Below are 26,121 nucleotides of genomic sequence, written 5' to 3'. Positions count from 1 at the left end.
TAGGATATATATATGGATTGGGTGTTTAGAGAAACCCAATTTGATATGGAAATTAGCTGAGAAGGTTAGGGTGGGTAATACTGGTGACAAAGCTGTTGAATCTGGACCATCAAAACCCCCATTACCTAAGCTACCTGTCAAAAGGGCCAAGCCCAATGAATCCAAAAAGGCCCAAATTTCAGAGTCACTTAACACACATAACTCCCCACCACATGTTGATACTTCCTTTAACAGTCCTAGGAGTAGAAGCCCAAGAATTAGTTCTCCTGAATTAGCTCAACCTTCCTTAGACAAATCTCCTTCTCAATCCCAGATGGTCCCTACTATTACAAGCCCAAGAAGAAGCCCTAGGTTCAGCCAATCTTTGAGCAACCATCCAAGTTTGGGTTTAACCCAATCAGATTCCACCTTGACCCAAAATGATCATATTTTGTCCCAAATTCCTACCTTACAATCTCAATCTAACCCTGTGCAAAACCTTGGTCTAAAGCCTGTTTCATTCCCATATGGTAAAAAAATCCCTAAGGCAACACTAAAATGGAAGGGTATGTGGGTGCCACCTGTTCCTAAGCTAAGTACTAGCACTACTAATGAGGTTGATGTACCAGGTATGACAATAAGAAAAAGGACTAGAGCTAGGCTTGAATCTGATAATTCTTGTTTGGGTGATGAGGGTATTGGTGCTTTAACTGAAAGTGGTTCAGATAGTGATGGTGAGTATCAACCTGATGGAATTGATGATGTACAGTCTGACAGTGATGGTAGTATGGAGTATGAGGAGGGTGACATTAATGAGCTGTTGAATCAAAATTATGTTGATGGTGGGTGGGAACCATTTAGGACAAGTGAATGGGATTGTGAAGATGAGTCTTACATGAGTAGGCTGTATATGAATGGTGAAGTGTTTGAGGAAGATGAGTTTGGTAGAATTAAGTTGAAGCTATGGCAGTTGTTTGTAGACAAGGAGCATTTTAGGGATGTGTTGAGAGATTTCTGTATACAGGAGGGATTTGCATTAGTGGTGAGGAGGGCAGACAACTACAGATACACTGCATAGTGTGCAAATGAAAGGTGCCATTGGAGGATTTATGCAGCTAGGTTAGTTGATAATCACACATGGGCTATCAAGAAGATAAAAAAAAGCCATTCCTCTGACTGAACCTAGTTAATAACCCTATGTGCAACTGTGAATGGGATGCAACTAAGCTGCTTGAGGATATAAGAGCTAATCCTGACATTAAGGGGAAGACTTTGAATGCATTGTTGTGGGAGAGATATGGGCTGAGTATGGCCACATCAACCATTTACAGAATGAAAGGGATAGCAATGAAGATAATTCAAGGGGGGCATGATGAATCATACACACATTTGCCTAAGTATTGTGAACTGTTGAAGGGGGCAAATCCAGGTTCGGTTGCATTTTGTTGTTGGTCTACTCTCCCTGAGCCTGGGAGATCATTGCAATTCTCATCTATTTTTATCAATTTTGCTGCACAATTTAGGGGTTTAATTAGTGGTTGCAGGGGGTTAATAGGTGTGGATGGGTGTCATTTAAAGGGAAACTATGGTGGCATCTTGTTGTCTGTTGTTTCCCTAGATGGCAACAATGAAATATTTCCAGTGGCGATGGCTATTGTGGATTCTGAAAACAAGACAAGTTGGACTTGGTTCTTTCACCATTTGAAACAAATTCTGACTACAGATGGGAGAAATGACTGGACTATAATGTCCAATAGGCAGAAGGTGAAATGTGTAAACTTTACCACTTATTTTAAGTTAGAGGTGACTGCATATTGTTTATTTAACTTAAACTTTGATTATACAGGGAATAGACCCATCTTTGGATGCAATTTGGCCCAAGGTTCCAAGGAGATATTGTGCCAGACACCTTTGCAAGAACTTTAAGAAGGATTATCCAGGGCTGTTAATGCATAAGTTATTTTGGGGTGTCACCAATGCTTATTCTAACTACACATTTAGGAAGGCAATGACTCAAGTTCAGAAGCATGCTGGATATGGAGCAGTGAAGTGGTTTCAAGAAATAGGTCCACTTGAGAGGTGGACTAGATGGATGTTTGACCCCAATTTGAAAAGTGATGAAAACACCAACAATTTTGTGGAGTCTTTTAATAGTACAATTGGGATTGATAGAAATTACCCTGTTTTAACATTATTAGAAGGTAATTACTGATGTTCTTTAACTTGATATGTTAGGATACTTTAAAGTGCAATTGAAGCTAATGTAAGTTTGTGTTATATGATCAGGTGTCAGAAGAATAGCCATGGTCAGACATGCCACCAGACAACAGCTTGCAGACCATTGGCAAGAAGGCATTTGTCCAAGCATAAGGCATAGACTGAGGGTTCTGACAAAGGACAGTAGGGTGTGTCAAGCCTACCCTTCTGGTAAAGGAAATTATGAAATCCATGATGGGAGAGCTAGGCTACCAATGTCCATAACAGCAAGAACATGTGTATGTGGGAGATGGCAATTGACCGGCATCCCATGTAAACATGGAATCAAAGCCATTTTGCACGAAGGGAAAGATCCATTCTGACTATGTCAATGACTGGTTCAGTGTAGCCAGGTACAAACAAGCTTATAGTGGTAACATTTTTCCTATTCCAGATCAAGACCAATGGCCATATATAGATGGTTTTCCTACCCTAATACCTCCAAAACTGAAGAGAAGCATTGGAAGACCCTCAAGGAATAGGAGGAGAGAAGAAGGGGAGCAAAGAAAAGGCAAAAGGAGTGAAATTGTCCAATGCAGCAACTGCAAAGCATTTGGACACAACACTCAAACCTGCAAGGGTGGTCCTACTGTCAAGGAGGTTGCTGAACAACAAGGTAAATCAGTGCCAAAAAAGAGTGATAAAAAAGGGAAGAAAGCACAACCACAAGCCAACACTGATCTTGATTTTGCACTAATTGAAAGGATGATTCAAGGTGCAGCAGGAAATGGTGGTGCAGCAGGATATGTTGGTGCATCAAGCCACAACCAAACTCAGCATGGTGGTTTTGAATCAGGACAGTAATTTCTTAGACTAAGTGTTGATGTATTTTTTTGGGGCAAGACGAATGTAATTTTTTGGGGCTGAAAATGGTTGTAACTAATTATACTGGTTGTATTTTTTTGGGTCAAACTATGTTAGCTTTTGGCAGGCATTATTTTGGGAGTACACTGATTAGTCAGGTCATTTTTTTGTCACAAACAATTTGTGTGTGATGCATGCAATGATCAGTCAGCCGGCTGTATATTGTAACTGATTTCAATTGCTATAATTTATGTCATTTATGTAGTTTCAATTGCTGACTGATATATTTAAACACAAATTGTAACACCACATCTTTATTCATACTTTTAAAAGATCTTATAGCATGATACCACATAAATTAACCTACCTAATTAAAAAAAAACCAAAAAAAAACCTTACATTTTCATTACAATAACAACCAACACAAAGATAACCACCCTAAATTTAATCAACCCCAATTTGAAGGCACCCTTAACAACTTTGCTCCTTAACTCTGCTATTTCATGCTTCAACTCCATTAACGCAACAATGTTAGATCTACCACCACCCACACCTTGTACACGCTGCCCTCTCCAAACCATGGTTTCAGGCCCCACCCATTCGAAAAATTTACAGAAATCGCACCTCCAATATGCCTTCCTAGGGTTTCTCGTTGAAGAAGAAACGTGCAACTTGCAATCTAAAGGAGGCCTGCCATTGCATTTGGGGCTGATAAAATCCCATTCACTGGTTGAATGAAATGAAGACCTAGAGTTCGCCATTTATTAGAAGAAAAATGGAGAAGAAGAGGGCGGGAGTAGACCACATAAGAAATGAACTAGGAAGATCCTAATATAAACCCTAACAATTTTGGGCGGGAAAATTGCCTCCATACTACAATAATTAAGTGTTAAACACAGTCCTAACGACGAGTTAACATTTAGGTTACTGTACATTAAAAAATGTGAGGTGGAGGGTACAGCTGGTAATTTTCAAAAAGCATGGGTACAGCTTAGAATTTTAAGAACCTAAGGGGTAAAGCTTAGAAAAACCCATAATTAAAAATACTATTGTTTAAAATTCTGTATTGGCAAATGTGCCGAGTCAAACTTGGGTACTTTAAAAAAACAAAATGGGTATTTGTTTACCCTTTTTACGGGGATAAAGGGTAGTATAGGAAGTGTGTAATATCTTCCTAACAAGTATCCATATGACAATGTTATATCTTAAGTATCATCCATCAACATTAATATAGAAAAGTATGTGAATAGTGCAAAAAGTCAAAATGAAGTGTTAAGCCTAATATCATGTATAGCATACGGGCCTATGTTTAAGCGCTAATCTCTACTCTTAAGTTGTATAAATACATTGTGCATAACGTAATACAATACACAGAAAATCATTCACTCTATTCATCTTCTCTAATTTGACATGGTATCGGAGCCAAAATCACTCTAAACCCTAAAAACTCTAAATTATTTTTTTCTCTAATTTTTCTAATCTCCTTTATTCTATTGCTTAATCAACAATGGTGGGTGAAGGCAATTCACTTGATTCTTTGACATATACTACTTCTATATCGCCGCGACGTGATAAATCAAATTTAAATTGTACCCATTGCAAACGATCGGGTCATGACTATGATGTTTGCTTCTTGGTCCACGGCTACCCTAATTGGTGGCTCGTCAACAACCACGGACAATCTCTGACCGCTGCCTCTCTATCTCCTACCTCTACAGCCACTGCTCTTCCTCACGCCACTGCTAATAAGCCCTGCTCCCTTCCTCACGCCACTACTGCTGCTGTTAATCAGCCCCCTCTAACCTCCCTGCTCTGCTCCCGCAACTCTCTTCCCTCCTCTAATCAGCCTGATGTTGATGTCCTTGCTCACGCAACGATGGCAGCCTACTCTACACTCAGCACCGATTATTTGTCAAACAACCGGTTTGGTGATTATTTCTCTTTATCTTGGATTATTGACACGGGTGCCTCTAATCATGTGACGAGTGACGAGTCTCCTCTACTTGATACTCAATCAATTTTACCATGCCCTGTTGGTCTTCCCGATGGTGCTCAAGCAATTGCAACAAAAGAGGGTCGTGTTTTATTGGCAGATGGAATTATTCTTAAATACGTCCTATTTGTTCCTAAATTAAATTGTAATTTGATTTCGGTGTCTAAGTTGATTGATGACACTCACTGTTATGTACGATTCACTAGTTCTTTATATGCTATACAGGATCAAAATTCGGGGAGCCTGATTGGAGGAGGTGAACGATTAGATGGACTCTACTATTTTCAGCGTCTTCTAAAAGTATGTGCAGTCACAGGTCCAGAGGTCTCTACATTTGAGTTGTGGCATCGCCGTTTGGGGCATCCGTCAGAAAGAATTGTCAAGTTACTTCCTGCTATTTGAGGTAGTTCTCATAGTCAATATGTACATAAAGCATGTGAAATTTGTCCTCAAGCTAAACAAACTCGTGATAACTTTCCTATAAGTGATAGTCGTGCTAGTCGCATTTTTGAACTGATTCATTGTGATTTGTAGGGGTCATATAAGACTCTGTCTACATGTGGTGCCACTATTTTCTAACTATTGTCGATGATTTTTCAAGAGGTGTTTGGGTGTATCTGTTGAATAATAAAATTGAGGTCTATTCCTCTTTTTGCTCTTTTTTTGCTATGATTAAAACTCAATTTGATGTGTCTGTGAAGTGTGTCCGGAGTGACAATGGTACGGAATTTAAACACATGCTTCCCTATTTTGATGAACATGGAATTTTATTTCAAACTTCGTGTGTTGGTACTCCACAACAGATTGGCCGGGTTGAGCGTAAACACCAACATATATTAAATGTGGCTCGTGCACTATTGTTTAAAGGCAATTTGCCAATTGCTTTGTGGGGTGAATGCGTTCTTGGTGCAGTATATTTGATTAATCGTACTCCCTCTCGTGTACTATACAATAAAACAACATATGAGGTCTTGTTTGGCAAAGAACCTTTTTTTGATGAAATGAGAGTTTTTAGTTGTCTTTATTTTGCTCATTATCAAAGGGCTAAGGGTGATAAATTTACACCTCGAAGCCAAAAGTGTGTGTTTGTGGGTTATTGTCAAATTTCATGAGAACGAATTTCCGTTTGCCACTAGTTGCACCTCTAATGATACAAGCATTGATGGTACCACCGTGTCTAATGCTACCAATGGGGTTGATGTTGATTTCTTAGACAACCTTGAGCATATTTTGGCAATTGGTGAGGCTGCCTTTGACACCGAGGCCTCTGACAGCCTACACCGCAACCCTGCTGCGGCTCACAGCCCCCACTAGAACTCCGCTGCGGCTGCTACTGCTTCTGCTGGTACTGCTTCTGCCTCTTCTGCTACTATTGCTTCTACCTCTTCTGCTACCGCTGCCCTTGACCCTGCTGCTTCTACCAGCACAACAGCTACTGCCAGCACTGCTGGTGGTTCTACCAGCGCTGTTGGTGCTGGTTCCGCCTCGGACAGCAGCCCCGTGGCTGGTCTAAATACCTCTTCTTCTTCTTCTATTGATTTGGGCCATGGACAACGGGAACGACATCCTCCGGGTTAGCATCGTGACTATGTTGCAGATACTATATCTCTTTCGAGTTCATCTATCTCTCCAAGTTTACCCTCTCCTCCAAGCTCCTCGGGTACTCCTTGTCCTTTAGCACACTTTGTGAATTGTGATAAATTTTCTTTGCGACTTGCAGCTATAGATTCGGTGGTTGAGCCTTGTAATTTCAAAGAGGCTATGCAACATGAGGGTTGGAAGGAGGCTATGCAAAAAGAAATCTCGGCCTTGGAAGATAATGCGACTTGGGTAATGGAAGAATTACCTCCAGGGAAGAAAGCTCTCGGGTGCAGATGGGTATACAAAGTGAAGCATAATTCTGATGGCATAGTTGAAAGATTAAAGGCTCGCCTTGTTATATTTGGCAATCATCAGGTTGAGGGTATTGACTATAATGAAACATTTGCTCCCGTTACTAAAATGGTCACCGTTCGTGCTTTCTTAACTGTTGCTGCAGCGAAAAATTGGGAATTGTTTCAAATGGATGTTCACAATGCATTTCTTCATGGCGACCTTGATGAGGAAGTTTACATGAAACCTCCTCCCGGCTTCCATGGTTCTCAATATGGATTGGTATGTCGACTACGGAAATCTCTATATGGCCTACGACAAGCCCCTCGTTGCTGGTTCTCTAAATTGGCCAATTCTCTAAAAAGGTATGGATTTCTACGATCGTACTCTGATTACTCTCTATATACTCTAAATCATGGAGATGTTCATCTTCGTGTTCTAGTGTATGTTGATGATTTGATAATTTCCGGGAATGATTCCTCTGCAATTTCATCATTCAAATCATATTTGAGTGATTGTTTTCATATGAAAGATTTGGGTGTGTTGAAGTACTTTCTTGGTATTGAGGTTGCTCGGAGCCAGGAGGGCATATTTTTATGTCAACGAAAGTATACTCTTGATATTATTGCAGAGTTTGGTTTGCTAGGGGCACATCCGACAGGTACTCCTATTGAGCAAAATCATACTCTCGCTAGCTCGAAAACTCCTCTTATTGTAGACCCCGAAGTGTATCGGCGGCTTGTGGGTCGTTTGATTTATTTGTCTTTCACTAGACCTGATCTGGTGTACACAGTTCATGTTTTATCCCAATTTATGCAACAACCTCGTAAAGATCATTGGGAGGCAGCCCTTCGTACGGTTTGTTACTTGAAGGGTTCTTCGGGTCAGGGATTCTATTGAATTCAGATTGCGATTTACATTTGACAAGCTGGTGTGACTCGAATTGGGCTAGTTGTCCTTTGACGAGACGTTAGATTACTGGTTGGTTGGTGTTTCTTGGTGGTTCTCCTATTTCTTGGAAGACTAAGAAACAAGATACTGTTTCTAAATCTTCTGCTGAGGCAGAGTACCGTTCGATGTCTAAGGCCACTGATGAGTTAAAATGGTTGAAGGCTCTTCTTCACAGTTTGGGAGTTTCACACCCACGAGCGATGAGCTTGTTTTGTGATAGTCAATCAGCGTTATACATTGCGCGGAATCCGGTGTTTCACGAACGTACTAAGCACATTAGGTTGATTGTCATTATGTTAGAGATGCTATTCCTGAAGGGGTTATTAGTCCATCGTATGTAAAGACAACGGATCAATTAGCGAATATTTTCACTAAGGCGTTGAGCAAACACCAATTCTTGTATTTACTTGGCAAGTTGGGCATATGCGATTTGCATGCTCCAACTTGAGGGGGAGTGTTAAGCCTAATATCATGTATAGCATACGGGCCTATGTTTAAGCCCTAATCTCTACTCTTAGGTTGTATAAATACATTGTGCATAACATAATACAATACACAGAAAATCATTCACTCTATTCATCTTCTCTAATTTGACATGGAGATTGGTTCCTCTACGGGCTCTAGCTAAGAATCGTCTCAACATTTAGGCTAATGAGTTGAACCAATCTCCAGACTTCATCGCAGATGAGAGCCACTACCACTAATCAGCCTTCCTCAAACAAATAATTCAAAACACATATCAAGCTGCGCATAAAAAAAGCTTCTTATTTATTGAACAATATATCTGCCAAAATGATTCAAACTCTCGACTCATGAAGTTGAGTGTATATACATACTCGTATGATTATATCTCTTCTAATCTTTTTTCATAAAAAATGACATGCCTGATATACAAATCATAAATCAAATTCAAAATGTGATTTCACAAGGAGCATGGAAGGTTCTTCCACGGCAAATAGCTTCAAGGTTTTCCCCCGTATAAGAGCACAACGGAGAAACTTCAACACCTGAGCACATACCATCATCAAAAAGTAAATAAGTTTATTAACGCTCAAGGGAAAAAATTTCCCAAATACGGATTGATTTGAAGATTATTCTTGTAGAAAATTCAGAAAGTCAACAGCTTCTGTGTCTGTCTGTGTGTGTGCTTTGGGGAGGGGGGGGGGGGGGAGAGAGAGGAGTTAAAACAATGTAAAACCACAGAGTTTGCAAATAGAAAAAGGTAAAACCACTACGAGGTTTACAGTTGTGAACAATGACGAATACAATATCTTACGTTTAATGCCAACACCATGCTGCTCTGAGAAAATTAATAGTTGCATCATACTCGAGTGTTTTAACTCAATATCTAGAAGGTATATAATATAATAATTAGAGTGCATGACCACCTATCAGCCTACAATTCCAGGTATATGTGTCACAAGAGGGGAAGGATATGTGGAGTTCCTAGAGGTGTTCTAGTAGTTGAAGAAAATAAATATGGTGTTCAGTGGTTTGAACTTAAAAGGTCGATTTTTTCATGAAGGCAAAGGCCATTTTCTGATTTGAATTTGCTAAGGCAGTGATTTTACCTTTAAATTAGTGTTTCAAACTTTAGCCAGACACAAAATAACAAACCACTTTTGACAACATTGATAATTCAAATATTTTTCAAACATATGTATTTTTGCAATTTCTGCTCCGCCAGCTTAAGGAATGAATTGATTTATTAAGGAAAAATGAGGAGCAATTACCAGTTGAATATAAAGGCACCGAATGGGTAAGAAAGCCACCAGCAGCAATCACCCATCGAGCATGAAGACGGAGAACAAGCAATCTCGCACTATCAGGTGTGTCATAATTTGCCCCATTTGCGTTTTTTACAGGTGCAAACTCTTCTTCTCGTAAAACCTGAGAATGGAATAAAAGGGTGTTATATTCTCATTCATAGCTAGAGTGTCAGGAAAAAAAAAAAAAAAAAAGCAGATAGACAAGGATCACCTCAAACAGTGCAGTAGAAGGAGAATATGTGAAGGCATCAAATATGAACTGTTCCAGTTTTAGCCCCATTGTATATCCATTAACTGATGGTATTTTCTTCTCTGCCAAATGATAACTGCAACCAAATCATGACGACAACAATTCAAGCGGCAACCTCAACCATGGTATGAAATTTCCAACAGCTATATTGAAAAAAAATAATAATTTCACTCACCCCCCCCCCCCCCCCCCCCCACACACACACACCCACACACACTCAACCATAAATCAGAATTTGAAGGCAATGTTCTTTACACATACTAGTCTTGTTTTTGTGTGTTATGGCTTTGTTAGTCAGCATCTTAGTTTATATTGTTAAACTTGATTAGGGGCTAGTTGCAGCTTTAAGCTTAGTTTAAGTTTTACATTGATATTTGGGAGTTGGGACCTAGGATGAAGTACAGAACTAGTTTATATATCATATCTTAGCGAGTCTTGAGGCTTATTCAGTATATTTACAACCTTAGTGAGCACAATAAAGCTAATCCACTAAATAGTTGTCTTATAAAAGCATATTAGGCTTCATATCAATGTGGCCTATTGAAACTTGTTTCTGTTAAACTACAAAATCCATCCAAATGATTCATTAAAATCCATCCAAATGATTCATTAAGGATTTTACTTTTTCTCAAGAAAACCAACAATTGTAATAGCTCATATCCACCATAATATGGAGCATAATCCAAGGAGTAGAATTTCGAAAAATATTAAATATCAGAAAAGAAAAACTTTTGATATCCTATTATAAACAAAAAAAATTAACCATATGTCTGAAAAAATAACGCACATCATATATATACTTACATGCTATCATTCTCCAGTCCATTGGCCACGGAATTCAAAAAATCCAAGGTGAACATATGCAAGCAAACCTGAAATTTATTTGATAACCTATCAGAACATCAACTAATTACAATTTATGAGGGAAGATTAACTCTAAAGGCATATATATTAGAGGGAGAGGAAATTTTAGGATTGTTTTGTAATTCATAAAGTTAAATATAGCACCGCGAAACACTCTGGTCAATAGACTCTACGTCCCACACCTGAAGAACAACTTGCAGGACACGTTACAATTAATTCTTTCATAAACTATAGCAGTAATTCGTTTTAAATTCTAAAGGCATAAGGAGTCTGGTAGCCCTTTTCAAGTCCAAGTCCCAATGACAGGACTAAGAGTCTAAGAGAGATGTAGCTTGCCTTGTGAGAAATGACCTGACCAAGACCCAACCTGGACCCAATTAAAACTAGCTTTACAAAATGATACATAGAATGCCCTTAAATGTTGACAGATATGCACTTTTAATAGAAATAGTTTGACTCGACCAGATGAACTAAAAGCAATGTAACTACATTCTTTCGACATAAGTAAAATCTTGAAAGCAAGCAAAACATTTGGTATTAAAAACACTTTAAACCCAGAAAATTAGGCTAACCAACCAAATCCGACTGGATCGACTTGGATGACGGGTCTTCAGGCAAAGGAGGAGCTCATTAGAACAGCCTAAAAAAAGGCCTAGGTCCATCACCACTACCCCTTAAATACTAAGGGTGCTAGCTGCATGGATTATACGGCCATGTAAAAAGCATATATGCAAAAAAAATCAAGAAACTGAAACTAAACCACATAATTGTAATTTGTTTAGTTATAGGAATTGCATGAAGCTAAACAACATAATTGAAGTTAAGATGCAAACCTGATATGTGCAAAAAAAAAAAAAAAAAAAAAAAAAAAAAAAAAAAAAAAAAAAACAAAAAAACAAGCAAAACATTAATAGGAAGCATAATTTACTACTTCCTCTGTTATTTTTAGTTGCAACGGTTTGACCTTTGCACTAGTCACATACCCACTTCGAATTTCTTTTAACAATTTGTACATAATGAAAAATATAGCAATGTGGGGTCTTGTTGGATTCGTCTCAATTTATACTTCCTCAATAATTTTTTTATAACTTTTACTAGTTATATTTAGAGATGTTAGTGATTGAAAATATGATTTGGAAAATGTGAAAGAAGAAATGTTGCAACTATAAAAACTATGAGGAAATATATGTTTCATTATGCATTGCTCATAAAGCTAACATTCTAAGAAAACAGACATAAGGCAAAAGTACTTTACATTACTCCAACAAAAGCGAAGACGCCCAGTTTCCTGATTGACTGCACTAGCCACTGAAGGATCTAGCTCACTGTATTCAACCACATCAAGTGGGCCACCCTTTCCTCGTCGTACAAATACACCAACTTTCTCTTGGGGATAGGCCTGCACATCAGATGAACATGAAATATACTCCAGACAAACATATACTCAATGGTAACATATATGTATCTAGAATACATGGGAAGTTAAGATGACAGAATTTATTGTTATCACATAATAGTGCAATTTTTATGCAAGTCAAGAGTCCCTTCTCAATTTGTAAGTAAAATAATCTCCTAGACAAGATATTTTATTGAATACTGGCTCATCAAATAAAGATGCCAACAGAATTTTATATATGCAAATATTTTAATTTTCTTCTTATCTCTAAATACAATTTGACTCTAGCGTATCACATTAGAAGGACAAAAACACATTTAAGTTGCAGCTTTTATACTTTGGTAACGATATAGAGATTATATCTTCTTTCTTGCTTCATTGCAGCAAGAAAGAAAAAGACAGAGCATGGCTCGAAAACTCAGCCTATACATCGCGAATCGGCCGAAACGTAACGGATTTCCATGTTACCATTCCGATAATTACTGGTTCAGCACGCTGCTTTTTAAAATCCCGCGATAAAGGAACAATACGAAGTATGTAACATATATGTATCTAGAAAAGAAACGCAAATTCAGCCAGTATGACTGTTTTGAAAAGAAATGTGGACGCATCAAACATTACCAGCAGAGATTAGAAGAAAAATAATCCAAAATTTAAGCAATTTTACCACATGTTCGACGAGGGTTTATGACTTCTCCATGAAAATCGATCACTTTCTCGGTGAGTCACTGTTCATATATTCAGTAATATTCTCATATATATTGCCTACTGTTGGACACCTACAGCATTAGACATTGCTTATATAGTGTTTTTCTCCCCCTATAGGTTGTGCTTGGAGGTGACCAGGAAGCAATAGCTGTGACGAAAACAGATCATCGTGCAGGAAAGTTTGAGGCAAAAGTCTATGATAAGGTATATTACACATAATAATATGTGAATGAATGATTGTTTTTGTAATAGTATGAATGGGTAAAAAAGGGACTGAAAGACTGAACAGTTTACTGATACTTTGAACTGCTTTTGCTATCATTATGAATGGGTAAAAAAGGGACTGAAAGACATATCAGCTAACTGATACTTTGAAATGCACTTGGTCCACAAATAGTAATCATATAAAATGTCTGTTCGTGCAGATGTTCTGCATTTTCAAGTCAATTTTTACATTTTAATGAATAACTGGTCAAAGAAGAGCAATCTCCCCCATGTTCATGTCTGTAGTAATAATTAGCTATAGTTTACATACTATATGAGTTTCTTATAAGCTTTAGCTTTGCACATCATATTTCATTTGAATTTGTACTCGACGCCTTTCAGTAGATTTGCAGCAAATATGTACATTGCTTTGAAAACCAAAAACTTAAAACACGTAAGTCCTCTATATTACAGGTTTTCTTGCCTAGTAAATTAAGCCATTACTTTTATGGTTGCAAAGTAAAAGCCAATATTCTCAGTGACTTGCTGAATTCAAGAATGTAATCAATTATGTTATTTAATTTTATATTCTTACAGAAGAAATTGGAGGTGTTAAGGGGCATTTTGGGCCTATAAATGCCTTTGGCGTTCGATCCTGAATTCCTGATGGAAAAAGGTACATAATCTCGCTAGATTACATCTGTATTTACTGCTGTCCTTTTTTTTTTTGTGTGTGTGAGTGTGTTGGGGGGGGGGGGGGGGGGGTTTATATCTTTAGGCTCTGCCAAAGCTCAATGGAAAATTTTCTCATGAATTTTTGTTCCTGTGTTATGCAGTTTAGTGTGGAGGTGAAGATGGTTGTATGAGGTTACACAACTTTTAATGGGATATTAAAACATAAGATCAGACTGTAAATATACAAGACATGGACATAAAACATTAAAGAAGACAGATAAGACAAAAAAAATATATATATATATATATATATATATAGACTAGCAAATTATAAACCTCGATGATATGAATTCAAATTACCTTCTTTACAACTTTGGCAGCAGCTGAAACATTTTTATCAATGAAATAACCCAAGAAAGTGGGATCAGCAACGCGAACCTATCAGCAATTCAATATAATAGCAAATAAGATAGCTAACACATATATCAACAAGAAAGGAGAAGAAAAAAAAGTAATTAGGAGAGCTTACAAGTGCATTGTCTACACCATAACAATCTACATATTTGACTCCTCGTGCAGCCATATCTTCTAACAGTCTCGAAGACTTTAGAGCTGGTTCATATAGCAAAAGTAATCAGACACTTCAACTTGCGGACATGATATGGGTACTGAAATTATGATACACAGAATTCATTGAATCAGAAAAGGTGTAGATATGTGAAAAATGCCTTACCTGTATAAACTCCTCCATTCCCATCAGGAGCCTTTGCCATCTGAGTTTAGACACTTGAGCCATTAATTTAGAAATATATTTATTTAACAAGTCTAAATGTCAACCACATGCATAGAAAGCAAGAGCATTTGGCAGCATCTAAATACTCGTAGGTTTCTATATAGCAGCCATCGTAGCATTTGATGTGGGTGTAGCAATTAAGGTAAATCCCTCTCCTATTGTTGGTCATAAGAATTGAAAGCTTTGCTTTAATGTGCATAAGTTGAAGGGCAAGGGTACTCTTCTGGTCATTTGCCCCATTTGGACTACTTGAGTTATTGAGTGTACGGATCATGGCCTCATTGGGCTATATGACATGGGATAAAGCATGATTTGCATAAGAGGAAGAAAGGCTTCTGAAATAAACTAGAGTTGAGGCACACTCCAGGTTTCAAATGCCTATGCAAACTTGCATAGATGTGTTGGTCTTCATGAAAGCTACACAGTGGAACAAATTTGTTATGGTTGGACAGAGCCCACTACATTCCTAAGAGTTACAGATTTTCAACTGCAGCAAGAAGCTGGAGAGTGAGTGCTGATTTGGTTTGACCAAATATAGCCAGAATTAACCTCCAACATAATTCATGTGATGAAGAAAGAGATAGCAAGAACCATTGACCAAATAAAAGAATGCTGCTATCATTTTTCAACTTCCAAAAAAGAATATGTAGCAAATAAAAGAAAATGAAGGAAATATTTATTACCAAAGATGGTCAAAATTTGAATTTGACCACATTTAAATTAATTAGTACATGAGAAGAACTTCGTGAAATGAAGGAAGTTTTTAAACTTTTCAAAAAAAACTCTTTCTAGTCCAACAACCCTCATGTTGAGCTAATTATTGAACTTAGTACTTGTCCTGAGATTCGATTCATAATATCCTCATAAGTCCAGATTCCTATATATAACACTCTCTATTCCTGTGAGTTAGAGAATTCAACCAAATTTCAATTTTTTTACCCACAAAAAATAAACACACATACTGTGAAATCATTATGAAGTTACTTGGGTCAGATATAAAGACATACACACATCACAATTGACACTAAAACATACAAAATATGACAACAGTTATCAAAATTTTAAGGCATGAAGAAAAAAAAAAAATTGAACGCACTTTATATGGAGTCTCCATGATGAATCTTCCATCCATTGAGATACAAGGTATTGTTCCCTGCTGGAAGAACGTCACCTACATCGAAGATGCGTCTCATATAAGTTTTTAAAATAAAAGAAATAAATAAACTACATTTTAAACTACCAATTGTATAGTAAAGCTAGTCAAAGAAAAGTGGAGAAGCAAGATGTTAAACTCATACTTGATCAGCTTCAAGACCAAAAAATTTATGGCTTTCAAAGAATTTGCGTGTTGCTTCGTCCGTGAAGGGGCTAGTCATTATGTACCAGTGGATTGGTACAACATCTGCTGATCCTGAAGGGTGCAAATCGAAAAGCAATTAGAATACCATAAGAAAAACAAAAAAACTGAAATGGCATTTTCAACTCAAAAAATCTTACCCTCATTCATAAATTGAGCTGCTAATCTTTGAACACACAAAATTCGCTCTGCCTGAAGTTGGAAAAGTGACTTTCTGGAAGGAAGGCCAATATCTGACACAAATTATGATGAAATCCACACATGAGCATACTTGCAGATATAAGGAACACAGTAAATAAATTAGAAATTTAAAGAAAAATAGTATGCTATAGGGGTTTATAAGATGTGACACAGAAGGCAAATGGATGAAATTAGAGCGATAAAAGTCTTATTCAAGGCTAGAGAAAAAAAAAAAAAAAAAAATCAAACAATCTTAAATTATAACTAACTTCAACATAGCAAAAGGCATGAAAAAGAACTTGTCACTCATCACTAGACAGGAAAGGCTAATGTCCCTTACCGCATGGACTATAATCTTTTAAGATCAAATTCAGTAGTATGCTAATTATGTAAAAATTCACATGGCAGCCACAGACAGGATAGCATTTACTTACCTCATGCTATAGACCTATACACATCATGATAAGCAAGTGACAGAGTGTGACTGTAGTTTGTGGTTCATAATTGATTCAGATTATCCAGGAATAAGGCAATGAATAACAAAAATATAGGTGCAAGAAGATTTCATGACATTAAGTAAAAAGTTCTGCCCTATATGAGGAATTTAATATACAGCAAGTGGATAAAAATAGTGCTGTCACTTACTAAAGCAACCCTTAGGATCTGAGCTTCCAAGCCGAGTTCCCTGTATCAGCATTTGAGACATTAGTATATTCGGATCTTAGCAAGTGTCAAATTAAAACAAATCATACAGACAACAAAATTAAGTGAATATGCACTTCGAGAATAATGGAGACAGCATAACATGAAGACCCATCATTTCACATTGACAAACACGTAACAAAAGTCACCATTGCACAGATATTACTCTGCGTTCTCCTTAAACTTCCATTCCCTTTTTAAAATAAAATTCTTCTTTCACCCTCCCCCAAATTTCTAAAGTTTAACTTATGACAAGAATCCTAATTAATATCAACTATCCTCCAATTGAACTCTTTAGTTTAATATGCAAAGGCATTTTTAATTTGCATATTATATTAAGCTGAAACTAATTCTCTATACAAATGTAATTAGCCATCCTGCATCCACCCCCTTCGTAGTTCATCCACTCCTACAATTCTCCTCTCTCTCTCCCATTTCCTCTTGGTTCTTCCTTTTGTGCAGAAGATTATGCTCCGTCTTTGAAGATAATGGTATCCTTTAAGCTTCCGCACTAGTATAGTTTTCTCAACTATGACATACAATCAGTTAAAATATGGCATAGAGGTCCTTCAATATAAAATCCTCAGCATTTGAAATAATGTAGGGCGGGGCATTATTTACATACCCTGTTTGGAAATTAATATTATACCGAGTACAAAATGCCTTTTAATACTGAGTATTGTAGATTAATTAAAAAGGTCAACCATAAAAGATGCTCAGATAAACATACATAATTTTATAAACAGACTATCATGATTGCATTTGCGCCTATAAAAGGCAACTTGCAGATAACACAAAGAAAGAAAATGTAAAGCATAAGCATGATTACACTCAAAAAGTGAACCTACAGTTTTATATTAGTGATCTGATTTTTATTGTTCACTAAATATACTTTAAAAAATTTAAATATATAATCCTAAACGACAACAACAAACAATCAGAAAGTAATCCTACAACAATAATTTGGTATCCGATTTCTATCACTCATTAACATTACTTTTATAGCTTAATCACCAAATAACATAAACTATGAAATAACACCACCAATAATTTGGTATCTGATTTCGATTGCTCATTGACAATTACAGCAACAACACCAACAAATAATCATAATCGACAAGAAAATAAATACAAGTAAATAATATTCATATTGAAAAAAAAAAAATAATTACCTGACCACCGGACAAAAGGATGACAGCCAACTTGCCGGCATGGATGGCCTTCAATCCCATCTTCCACCACTTTTCTCTATCCTCGATCGTCCGATGCTCCACCGTTGACACAATGTCCTCCGACACCGGCTCAATCGCCGCAGCCGGCAATCCTTTTAACCCAAAATTTTGCATCAATTTAGAAATTAGAAATATATATATATATATATATATATATATATATATATATATTCAAACTCCAATTTTCAAACCTAATTGATAACTAATCATACAAACAAAGCCACAAACCTTGAGAACGAAACGAACATCGGATAATCCGATCAATCCTGGAAAGATCTAAACTCTGAACAAATTTCATCAAAAAATTTCAATAAAATCAACAACGCATATTTTATTAGATGCATGATCGAATAATTGCACAACACAGTACATAAAAATTAATTAATAAAAAAACCTCAATATCTTTGATAAGATGCTCGCGTTCATCAGAAGAAAGCTCATTCCAGAAGGCGAAAGTATCTTCTTGACCGTAATCCTTAAGCCTTTCTAGCAGAGCTTGCGGAGGTGATGCAGCCATGGCATTGACGCCATTACTATCCGCCATTGTTGCTACTGTCGTCGTTTCTACTGCTGCTATTTCCGTCATCTCTCTTCAGAACAATAACAATGGAGGTGAACTTAATATTTCAAATCAGAAATAGAAGTTGGAAATTAATATTGCAATTACTTATCAAACAGTAATCGACCTCCACTACATATAAGTGTAGGACACAAACAAGTGATATAATAACCCGGGTACCACCGCTAATTTATGCAATAACCCGAGATATCGCCCCAGTCAATCACTAATTTATAACGCGACACGAACAAACAATGAAACAAATGAGTAATAGGGAAGAGCGAGGGTGACTAAAACATGTCGGTGAGTTAGGCTGCCTTTTGTTATCAATGAAAATACAATGAATTTAAAATATCATGAAATTCAGATTTGGATCTCAATATTAACGGAACACTATTTTATTATTATTAATTTTTTTTTACCTCCTCTTTTTCCAACTGTAAAATTACGTGGTGTATCTATACTTTATTTAATATTTAAAAACTGTAACCAAGAAACTAAGAAAGACACGTGTCCCCATCCATTCTATTACACTTTTCTAACCATAGTGCCACATGTCAACTTACACTATTAATTTTTTATTATACCATTTTTTTTAATTCTTTCATTAAACTTATACTTCATCTTTCATACACACTTCATCTCTTCATCTTCATCTCTCCCCTTTAATTCAACCTTTTCCTATTTTCTCTTTAATTTTAGCCCTTCCACCTTCTATTTAAGCCTCTTTTTCGATTAAAGTTCCAAAATTTTAATTTCTTTAATCATGTTTCTGATTACATATTATACCGTATAATGACTTACTGATATTTCCTCACTTTTCTCTCAATACAATTTTATACGAATAACCCGTGCATTGCACGAGCCAGAAGACTAGTTTGATTTAATATTCATGACACCAATTTCTCACCAAACTACTACCTTTGCCTCTGCCCCACCTTTATTGATCTAACCGAGATTCAACGTACAAACCACAATTTTTATTGCTTTCAATTTGAGTTTAATTAACACTAAATACTGCCAACAAAATTGATCAAAACGTCAACATTATACAGTAAAAGTTCTAATTTACCCTTACTAGCTTCCTTTCTTCCACTTGACCCAACCACTTACATTTTCTATGTTCTGCATCATACCACAACCACGTGAACAGCTAAAGCAACGACCACCACCACTACGGCCGTCGTTAGTCGGCAATTGACCTTAATCACCGGCAATAGGCATTTTGCCACAAGTAATGTTGGCCGATAAAAATTATTTAATAAAACTAAAAAGCTTACCTCCTTGTTTGCCGGGCCCGTCTACGATGACCGCTTCTGGTGGTGGTTATAGCGGTGGTGACTGGTGAGAGAGAAGTGGTCGTTGTTGGTTGAAAAGAGAGAAAGAAGAAGATGGAAGAAAATTAGAAAATAGTAGTGAATTTCCCAGAAAGCAGATAGGGAGTTAGTAAGGGTAATAAAGACCAATCATCATGAAATATTAGCATTTTGTATTTTTTAAAATAAAAAATAAAAAAATAGTCCTAAGACATATTTCCTCTGTTTTTTTATACTTGTAACACACCTTTTACTTGTAACGCACCTTTTATCACGTCTTTCGAGAAGGTGATTAAACTAGATAAACGAATGAATTAAGCTATGAAATTTAAATCGTAGCAACTTATCCCTTTCTTCTTATAAGTGGTAAAATTTTGTAAATTTATTTATCCATTTACCTAGTCTAATATCTTCCTTAATATGCGTGTCGAAGGGGTGTGTTACAACTAAATAAAAATGGAAGAAGTACTTCTTAATTAACTTCAAAAGAGAGAGAGAGAGTTGAGAGGAACAAGTAACATAGATACGCACCATGGAACAAGTAATAATAGGATTAATTTCATCTTTCTTTATTGAGCTTGTTTAAAGGGAGTCCCATTATGCAAGAACAATTGCATAACGAGGAGTAAGAGTGTAATTGTACCTAATTTAATACTTGATTTTAGAGTGGTACCATTGAGTGATTAATAGTATCATTAGGTGATTAAATAGTACCAATGAATATTTCAGTGGTACTATATATACATTCAGTAGTACTAATTATGTGCATATATAGTATCACTAAATAACTAATGGTATTATTTTAACTTTTAGTGGTATAATTAGAAGTGGACCCACACATCTTTCTCTTTCTTCCTTTCTCTTTCTTCATGTGACTTTTAATATTTTAGTATTTGTTATACATTTGCAAATGCATAACAACACTACATTAGTACTTCCTCTTCTTTATTACGCAATTTACATGTTTACTCGTAGTTGATCTCATCCTTATTTATAGTCAACAAATTTAAGAGTTGAAAAAATTTCTTTTTTTTTCATAGACTGAATAACACTCCACGCAATAGTCTCTTATTGTTAATAGATATGATCAAGATAGAACTAGCCCGACTTTATTTAATTTATTTTGGTTAGACCCAAAAAGCCCATTAAACTCGGTCCAACTTTACGAGTTTTAGGCGCTCTTTTAATTTGCTTCCTTTCTATATACTCTTATACTTGCTAGTTGCAACACCTTCAAAGCAAGGAGGATCACCTCTAATGACCTTTGATATGAGTTATATCTCATCGTCAATCTACTCGGTGCTTTACGCCTCGATTGAACGGTATTGAGAGTAAAACTCACAAGAAATAAGTTTTGTTTGTTCCATTTTTATGGATCGTCCATGAATCTTAAATGAAAAAGAATTGTGTAGCATTCACATTTGATAACCTTGATTAAATGTCATGTTTAGATGATGAATTTCTAGAATAGATAAGATTTGATTCCATTGAAGATTTGGGGGAAGGGGGTGGAACCCTAATTTTATGTAAGGCATTAATTGCAGTTAATAAGGAGAAACTAGTGTGTGGCCCGAGCGTTGCTCCGGGTGTTACTTTGAGTATTTTTTTTTATTAAAGAGATTGAAATAAAGACTTGTTGATTTATTAATTGACAGTAAATTATAATAATACAATGACAACAATAAATTATTTTGAATTACTTATACATTATATAAGATTCTAAAATGTATTTATATAACTATGTAGATGTATAGAATGATTTGGTTGTAGCTAAGATGGTAATAAGTGTGTGTAGACACCTGATTGTGTCTCCCCAAAATCAAACCCAGTGATGAATATCTTTCACGTCATTGATTATCGAACGAGGTGAAATGTGAAGAGTCTCGTGATGGACTTGTTTTTAATAAAAATACTTCTTTCTGTTTTCCAAAATATTTCTTTTCGTACCCTGTTTATGAAAATGTCCAGTCTAGTTTGGTTTGGTCCATGATATGGGTCTAATAATAGTGTAGTTGGATGAGGCTCGAAAAGAGCTTTCCAATGATATATTATAAGCCCAATTCCGATGAATAATGAGGAAGTTATGGTCAGAATACTAAACTGAGCTCAAAATGAATTTTATATACGGCCCTATGATCAAGTTGAGGGCCCATTAATTGTTATTCCTAAAGTCATTAGGATTGACTTTAAATTTGTAGGATAATCTAGAAGGTTCTTTTAAGTTCTAGTGGAATTAGGATTAATAATTATACTTTTATTTTATTTAGAAAAGATGATGAATTTAATTTGGAATAAAACAAGTGTTTTAATGTTAAAACTGATTTTAATTGTGATAATTACGGAGTCTAATTACCTAATTATATTGGGAAAAGGACTCCGTACAACATTTTTATCATATCCACGCCATAGCGCTGCGAGGAGTCTATCGCATCGCGATAGCTCTATAACATTGCGATGGGAGCAGTTTTACTCCGAGTCAATTTCAGACTCTGTTCTTTCATTTCTGGACAGTTTTCTCTATAAATAGGGGTGTTATTCCCCGTTTTCAATTCACCAACAATCATCTATTCTATTCTATTCTCTCTCAAAGCTAGAAGCTTATTCTTTCTCCCTTTTTCTAAGCCTCCTTTTTTTCAAACACCATACGTCCATTATGAGACTTAGACGCACCTAACCAAGCTCGAAGTTGCCTTCGTCCTAGACGTTAAAGGTTGATAGTTCTGAGGGTTTGGTCCCAAATCCATATTTCATTTCTTAGATTTACTGTTTTAATATTTTTATTGAAGTTACTAACGTGTGTATTGTTTTGATAGAAAGAGATACGAGGCTACAAAGTAAGTTAGTTGTTTTATTGCTATATATCTTTAGAAAGCATGTTTAGATTATTTTAATTCCTAGTATCATGCTAGGATGTTATTTATTGCTTTCTAATATCATGTGTAGGTTGCTTCCTATTTTCTTCTATCATACTAGTATCATGTTAGGGCTAAAGCTTTGATCTTATTTGTTTAGCGATATGCTAGAATTTGTTATTAATTGTCTTAGTATCATGCTTAGGATCTTGCTAACGTTATTATGCTTTGATGAGATTATTATGATGATGATGATTTGTTGTATCAATATTATTATGTTGCTTGATATATTATTGTTATTGTTTGATCACGCCCTCTCTTGTAGGTTTAAAGGTAATTTGTACTTGAAATCACGCTTAATAAGATAATTAATAATTTTATTTAGGCTAATATGATTTTAATTCAAGCGATCGCCAATAATAGCTTTGTTTGTGCATTAATATTTAATCAACATAGATTAAATATGCTTAGGATTAATATATTGGATGTATGTTAGTCAGAAAGCGCACATGAATATGAGAAGAATAAAGTAGAGGCCTATTTAGGGCAAGTTCAATCTCTTTTAGGTTGGATTTGTACCTTCATCCCCGAATATCCAGTCATGGTTCAGGACCACTATGGAGTTAGCGATCTCATGGATCGTGAAGGGGTGTAACCTTCACCTTATGAACAGTTTACAAGTTCCTAAAACTTATTGGCGACACTTTTGCTCTAGCTTCCTTCTCTTTGGACGCCACCATGCTTAAGTGTATGATCACAGTGGGCTCAAGTGTGGGATGCTTGAAATTATTCCCTAAAGTGTGGTATTTTCATTGAAGTATTTATTGATTTATGGAGCATGATTACGGTAAGGTTTCTCTATAAGAGCATCTCCATTCTCCAATGGTTGTAGATAGAGATTTGCTTATAATTTAAAATATCCCCTAGGTAATAGGTACTAGCTTGACCATTGGAACTAAATTATGAAATTACTTTGGTCAAGCAAATTAGCTTGAGAAAAGATTTACCAAAAAGATTAGAGTAGTTGATATATTAATAAAATTAATTTTACAAAGCTGATTAAGAAATTTAGACTCATTTAAATCATAAGTTAATAGCTAACTAATAGAGCACAAACTAGCTACAAAAGAGATTATCTTAAAATCTTATATGGCATAAAAAGCTATTTTGCTAATTAATTTACCATTGGAGTTGCTATAACTTTTCTTGTTGGGAATCAAACAAAAGAAAACTAATAATTATTTGCAATTGTGATTTTCTCTGAAGATTTTTTTTAAAAAAAATTTCATTTTTCATTTAAATTGTTTTACATCAAACCAAACAAAATTTAATGATGCAATTTTCTATCATTGGGAATATTGTTTTCACACCTTCACAACCCAAACAAAGAAAAGTAGGATATTTGGCAAATTCGCTCATGATCTTCAAAATAGTAGCGATTTAAACATTTTATAAATTCGCTCTAGTAAATATTTGGCAAATTTATATACTGAGATGCTTCCAACTACAACAATTAAGAACTACATCGATACATTAGATTGCGTTATCTTACAGATCTGTTGTAATACCTCTCATGATTGTTTTAAATGGATTTAATATACTACTCACATCAACAAGAGCATCTTTCTTTTAGAGAACTCATGTGCTAAGTGTAGACACCAAATTTTGATCCTACTTTTGTAATTATTACTATTATTATCTTTATTGTTTTTGTAAATAATTATTATCATTTTGCTAAATATTTTTATAAACTTAATGACGTTTTTTTTTGTCATTTAAAACAAAGAAAACGAGTAATAATAATGATTTTTACTCATAATTTCCAAAATACATGTTACAATTTGTACTTTTAAACTACTAAATTACAAAATATTGAAGTACAGCTAACACTACATGCATTTTTACCCTGCTCCACCGAAGTAATTTTCGGGCTTTACTTGTGGATTAACAAGTAAATTAATACAGCTATTAGGAGGACCACTAGCCCCACAATGTACATAAAGTACACCCGTATCATCCTCATGTCTTCCTCAAAGGTGAAGACAGGCTGATCTTCCTGGTTTTCTTGAAACATGGTGGTCGAGTTTAATGGTGGTTTTTGTTTGGTTTTTTCGGGTAAGGAGGGAGATGGAAGAAGATAAGAATTAAGTGGTAAGTGGAGATTTTGGATAAGGGTAATTTTCTTTTTATAGTAAAAGTAGGTATTTTAGACCGTATTTTTATATGTATATGTATAATAATCGTATAGTACAAAGTACAATATTTTTGTCTCGTCAGGGGAATATGTCATTTTCTTCATAAACAAGCATTGTTTACTCCTTTAGAGTATAATAAGTATATTTGTATGTTCACTTAGACTGTTAGAGTTTTATTTTTATTTTTATTTTTATTTTTATTTTATCTAGTGATTTTTGCGATTTGTGCAATACCCTATTATATGACTAGTTTACTTATAAAGTCCACTACTCTAAAGACTCATGCCCAACCAATGTAGGGAAATGACAAATATTCCCACACCTAAATGGTTGTTACGCATGTATAATTGTGTATGTTTGTTACGCTGAGCTTTAGATGAATAGTTTTTTTTCAGCGGTAATGTAAGATCGTGTTCCTTCCTTACGATTATTCGTCCACTTTGATAGTGGATTCATGGCACTCTGAGTTCTGACATTTTTCTTTTGTTGTTATTTCGTTTTTGTTTCTTTTTGTTTTTTGTTTCTTTTTGTTTTTTGTTTTTTTATCTTTTATCTTTTTTTTATGACTTGTTTATTTCAGTCTAGTTTTTGTATCCTTTCGTCAATTCTGATGAACATTGTCAATAGTGAAATAATGTTACCTTTTTTTTTATTCCCTACGGTTAATATTGTATACAATAAATTTCAATTTGGATCAATTGTATCTGACGTTAATTGGGACAGCTAGATTTCATACGCGTCACATATTGCATATCACTATTCAAAACACTATTTGACACTACTCAAACACTATTTGACACTATTCAAATAGTATTTCTGTTATGTTTATTTATGTTGCCGACGTGATTTTAATCTTCTATTTTATTCATTTTCCTGTTGTTTTGATCTAGTTTTGTATCTTTTATCTTTTTTTCTTACGACTATGATAAATATAAACTTGTGTTTTAGTAGAGTGAGGCAAGATAAGAGTTCACCTTTTCTTTAAAGGTCATTCGGTTAAGGGAATATATTTTACTCTTGACTACCTTAAATTTATGTCGTATGACTTAATATTGTATGATTTTACATGTGTATTTTCACTTTGACCATGTCAATCTTATGATTTTATATGATTTATCTTACTTTATACTTTTAGTAAGGGTTATTGTTTGTAATGCTCGTATTTATAAGATTTTGTCGTATGGTTAGATGTTTATTTGGTAATTTATATGTAC

At 35.4% G+C, this 26,121-nt stretch overlaps 3 protein-coding genes across 3 annotated transcripts; 2 read left to right on the top strand and 1 right to left on the bottom strand.

Moving 5' to 3' along the window:
• Window positions 1–1,176: 1,176 nt before the first annotated feature.
• On the top strand, window positions 1,177–3,039 carry LOC145571296 (uncharacterized). Its single transcript, XM_081630357.1, has 4 exons — window positions 1,177–1,743; window positions 1,826–2,180; window positions 2,266–2,488; window positions 2,580–3,039. The coding sequence occupies exons 1-4, from the start codon at window positions 1,177–1,179 to the stop codon at window positions 3,037–3,039; spliced, it is 1,605 nt and encodes a 534-aa protein (XP_081486483.1).
• Window positions 3,040–4,546: 1,507 nt separating this feature from the next.
• LOC145571295 (uncharacterized) lies at window positions 4,547–8,196 on the top strand. Its single transcript, XM_081630356.1, has 7 exons — window positions 4,547–5,356; window positions 5,836–5,959; window positions 6,075–6,265; window positions 6,347–6,605; window positions 6,753–7,415; window positions 7,536–7,762; window positions 7,927–8,196. Exons 1-7 carry the CDS (start codon window positions 4,547–4,549, stop codon window positions 8,194–8,196), a joined length of 2,544 nt encoding a protein of 847 aa, XP_081486482.1.
• A 404-nt stretch (window positions 8,197–8,600) lies between these two features.
• On the bottom strand, window positions 8,601–18,847 carry LOC145572549 (UDP-N-acetylglucosamine diphosphorylase 1-like). The gene is made up of 15 exons (XM_081631514.1): window positions 18,380–18,847; window positions 18,214–18,268; window positions 17,926–18,077; window positions 16,697–16,736; window positions 16,012–16,104; window positions 15,813–15,925; window positions 15,611–15,685; window positions 14,455–14,494; window positions 14,251–14,333; window positions 14,082–14,159; window positions 11,994–12,137; window positions 10,679–10,746; window positions 9,836–9,950; window positions 9,589–9,745; window positions 8,601–8,862 (listed from the first exon to the last, which is right to left on the bottom strand). The coding sequence occupies exons 1-15, from the start codon at window positions 18,569–18,571 to the stop codon at window positions 8,765–8,767; spliced, it is 1,503 nt and encodes a 500-aa protein (XP_081487640.1). The 5' UTR covers window positions 18,572–18,847; the 3' UTR covers window positions 8,601–8,764.
• Window positions 18,848–26,121: the final 7,274 nt, after the last annotated feature.

Source organism: Chenopodium album, chromosome 12 (assembly GCF_948465745.1).
Source record: "Chenopodium album chromosome 12, dcCheAlbu1.1, whole genome shotgun sequence".
Taxonomy (NCBI): Eukaryota; Viridiplantae; Streptophyta; class Magnoliopsida; order Caryophyllales; family Amaranthaceae; genus Chenopodium; species Chenopodium album.
Note: the sequence above shows the minus strand (reverse complement) of the source record. Positions and strands in the feature narration are given on the sequence as shown.

Excerpts from the sequence above, each read along its gene's own strand:
- LOC145571295 (XM_081630356.1), top strand. The coding sequence starts at position 4,547 with ATGGTGGGTGAAGGCAATTCACTTGATTCTTTGACATATACTACTTCT. Across the intron at positions 5,357-5,835 it reads GTGCAGTCACAGGTCCAGAG|ATTGGCCGGGTTGAGCGTAA; the intron begins GTCTCTACATTT and ends ACTCCACAACAG. Across the intron at positions 7,416-7,535 it reads ATCATTCAAATCATATTTGA|AGTTTGGTTTGCTAGGGGCA; the intron begins GTGATTGTTTTC and ends ATATTATTGCAG.
- LOC145572549 (XM_081631514.1), bottom strand. The coding sequence starts at position 18,571 with ATGACGGAAATAGCAGCAGTAGAAACGACGACAGTAGCAACAATGGCG. Across the intron at positions 14,160-14,250 it reads ATGGTGTAGACAATGCACTT|GTTCGCGTTGCTGATCCCAC; the intron begins GTAAGCTCTCCT and ends AATTGCTGATAG. Across the intron at positions 8,863-9,588 it reads GGTGCCTTTATATTCAACTG|GTGTTGAAGTTTCTCCGTTG; the intron begins GTAATTGCTCCT and ends GTATGTGCTCAG.
- LOC145571296 (XM_081630357.1), top strand. The coding sequence starts at position 1,177 with ATGTGCAACTGTGAATGGGATGCAACTAAGCTGCTTGAGGATATAAGA. Across the intron at positions 2,181-2,265 it reads TGTTTTAACATTATTAGAAG|GTGTCAGAAGAATAGCCATG; the intron begins GTAATTACTGAT and ends TTATATGATCAG. Across the intron at positions 2,489-2,579 it reads ACATGTGTATGTGGGAGATG|TGTAGCCAGGTACAAACAAG; the intron begins GCAATTGACCGG and ends TGACTGGTTCAG.